Genomic DNA, 1,540 nt, shown 5'->3' with positions numbered 1-1,540 from the left:
ACATACATACATATTCATGTCATTTCATTTTGCATATAATTTCATTGAAACTATTCATGACGTGTTATGTAATTTATTACATGGTTGCAATTATGTGATCTATTTAATTATTCACTCTGGAGGAATTGATTGATTATTTACTAACTTGTATATATAAAAAGATTTACCATTCTCCATGGTCGAGCCACTGTCTTAGCAATTCGATCGGTGGTTGGGCCCCGTAAACTTCTTTCAGCGGCATTGAGAGATCATCGACGAAAATGATCCACCGCTTGCCAATGGGCGCGCCGTAAACGCCCTTTCGCCTTCTGTCCAGTTTGCCCATGATCGTATCTTGGGTCTGATTAGCCGTGGTTTGCGCGGAGAAATTAATGATCAACGGCTTATTTACATCGGGATTGTTCTTCTTCAATAAAAAGTCGACCACGTAAACCGACTTCCCGGTCCCGGTTGGACCAACGAATAGCACCGGCTTCTCGTTGCTCACTAATAGTCGAAACAAAGCCGTGTACCGTATCGTTTCGACCGTGGGCACTATTATCTGATTCACGGGGATGTCGCGAGGTATAGGAGGACTGTCCATTAATTCGTCAGACCATAATCTCCATTTTCCCTTGCCCTAATCAGAAACAAATACCTTTAATAATTTCGCTAAAAAATATTTATTCATTATTAAACTGCGGATTCTATTATATACTCGTGTTCCCGAAAGTCTAAGATCGAGCACAGTTCAGTTTTTGATCGTTCTGCGCATCTCAATGCTTTACTATGTGGAGGGAGTTCGCTGCGACCCCCACCACCTCCGAACCTGCGCGAAACGGTCTTAGACTCTCGGGAACACGAGTATAATTTTTCATACGACTTCATACTTCTTTGATGAATCTGTAATCGAAAACTGAGCCATGCTTCGGCATGATGAATATATACGGTTTCGAAGGTGGTTGTATTGGTTCGGGCAGCTGAAACTCTTCCATTAATTCTGCAGGGAATGTTTTCTCAAGGAACCCTCGAAACAGGAGACTGTAACGTTCCCTGGATTTTACACTTAGGACACCGCCTAGTCCCCAGATACACGAGAAGAAGAATGAGCCCTGAAAATATACCCCATGGTCTCTCAATTTTTCTTATTATAGTAATTATTTTATTATTCATAAAAAAAAATTTTAAAATTTTTTTGATAAATAATTTTTACTGATTGACATTTAGATAATTTTACGAAAGTGTACCATAATTCTGTACTAACCATCATTGCCACCGGGCGAAAGAGCGCTTTTAAGTTATCAGGAAGTTCGCTTCTCCCCGCGTATCCGGGGTTCATCGTAATGAAAACGGCACAGGTCGGATCCAGACTGATATCGGTCCCTTCGAACTCCAGCCGCTGCTTCCCAGCGTTTATAGCTCGTTGAATCGTTAAAATTTGCTGCGCCACTACTGATAACACTTCCAAGTCTATTCGATTGAACTCATCGAAGCAGGACCATGCACCAGTGCTCGCCAATCCCTAAACCAGATTTTCATTCGCTACGTATATATAGGATGT

At 41.5% G+C, this 1,540-nt stretch overlaps 1 protein-coding gene across 1 annotated transcript; it reads right to left on the bottom strand.

The window, feature by feature from the left end:
• Positions 1-142: 142 nt before the first annotated feature.
• On the bottom strand, positions 143-1,100 carry LOC113465080 (dynein heavy chain 7, axonemal-like). Its single transcript, XM_026818584.1, has 2 exons — positions 870-1,100; positions 143-619 (listed from the first exon to the last, which is right to left on the bottom strand). Exons 1-2 carry the CDS (start codon positions 972-974, stop codon positions 164-166), a joined length of 561 nt encoding a protein of 186 aa, XP_026674385.1. The 5' UTR covers positions 975-1,100; the 3' UTR covers positions 143-163.
• Positions 1,101-1,540: the final 440 nt, after the last annotated feature.

The sequence above is a fragment of the Ceratina calcarata genome, unplaced genomic scaffold (assembly GCF_001652005.2).
Source record: "Ceratina calcarata isolate Rehan_Ccalc_2016 unplaced genomic scaffold, ASM165200v1 scaffold1434, whole genome shotgun sequence".
Taxonomy (NCBI): Eukaryota; Metazoa; Arthropoda; class Insecta; order Hymenoptera; family Apidae; genus Ceratina; species Ceratina calcarata.
The sequence above is the reverse complement of the archived record's forward strand: the minus strand, read 5'-3'. Positions and strand labels throughout refer to the sequence as shown.

What these genes read in the sequence shown, in the direction of transcription:
- LOC113465080 (XM_026818584.1), bottom strand. Translation starts at nt 974, where the DNA reads ATGGAAGAGTTTCAGCTGCCCGAACCAATACAACCACCTTCGAAACCG. An exon ending in ATTACAGATTCATCAAAGAA is followed by an intron (nt 620 to 869) that starts GTATGAAGTCGT and finishes GTTTCTGATTAG; the next exon opens with GGCAAGGGAAAATGGAGATT.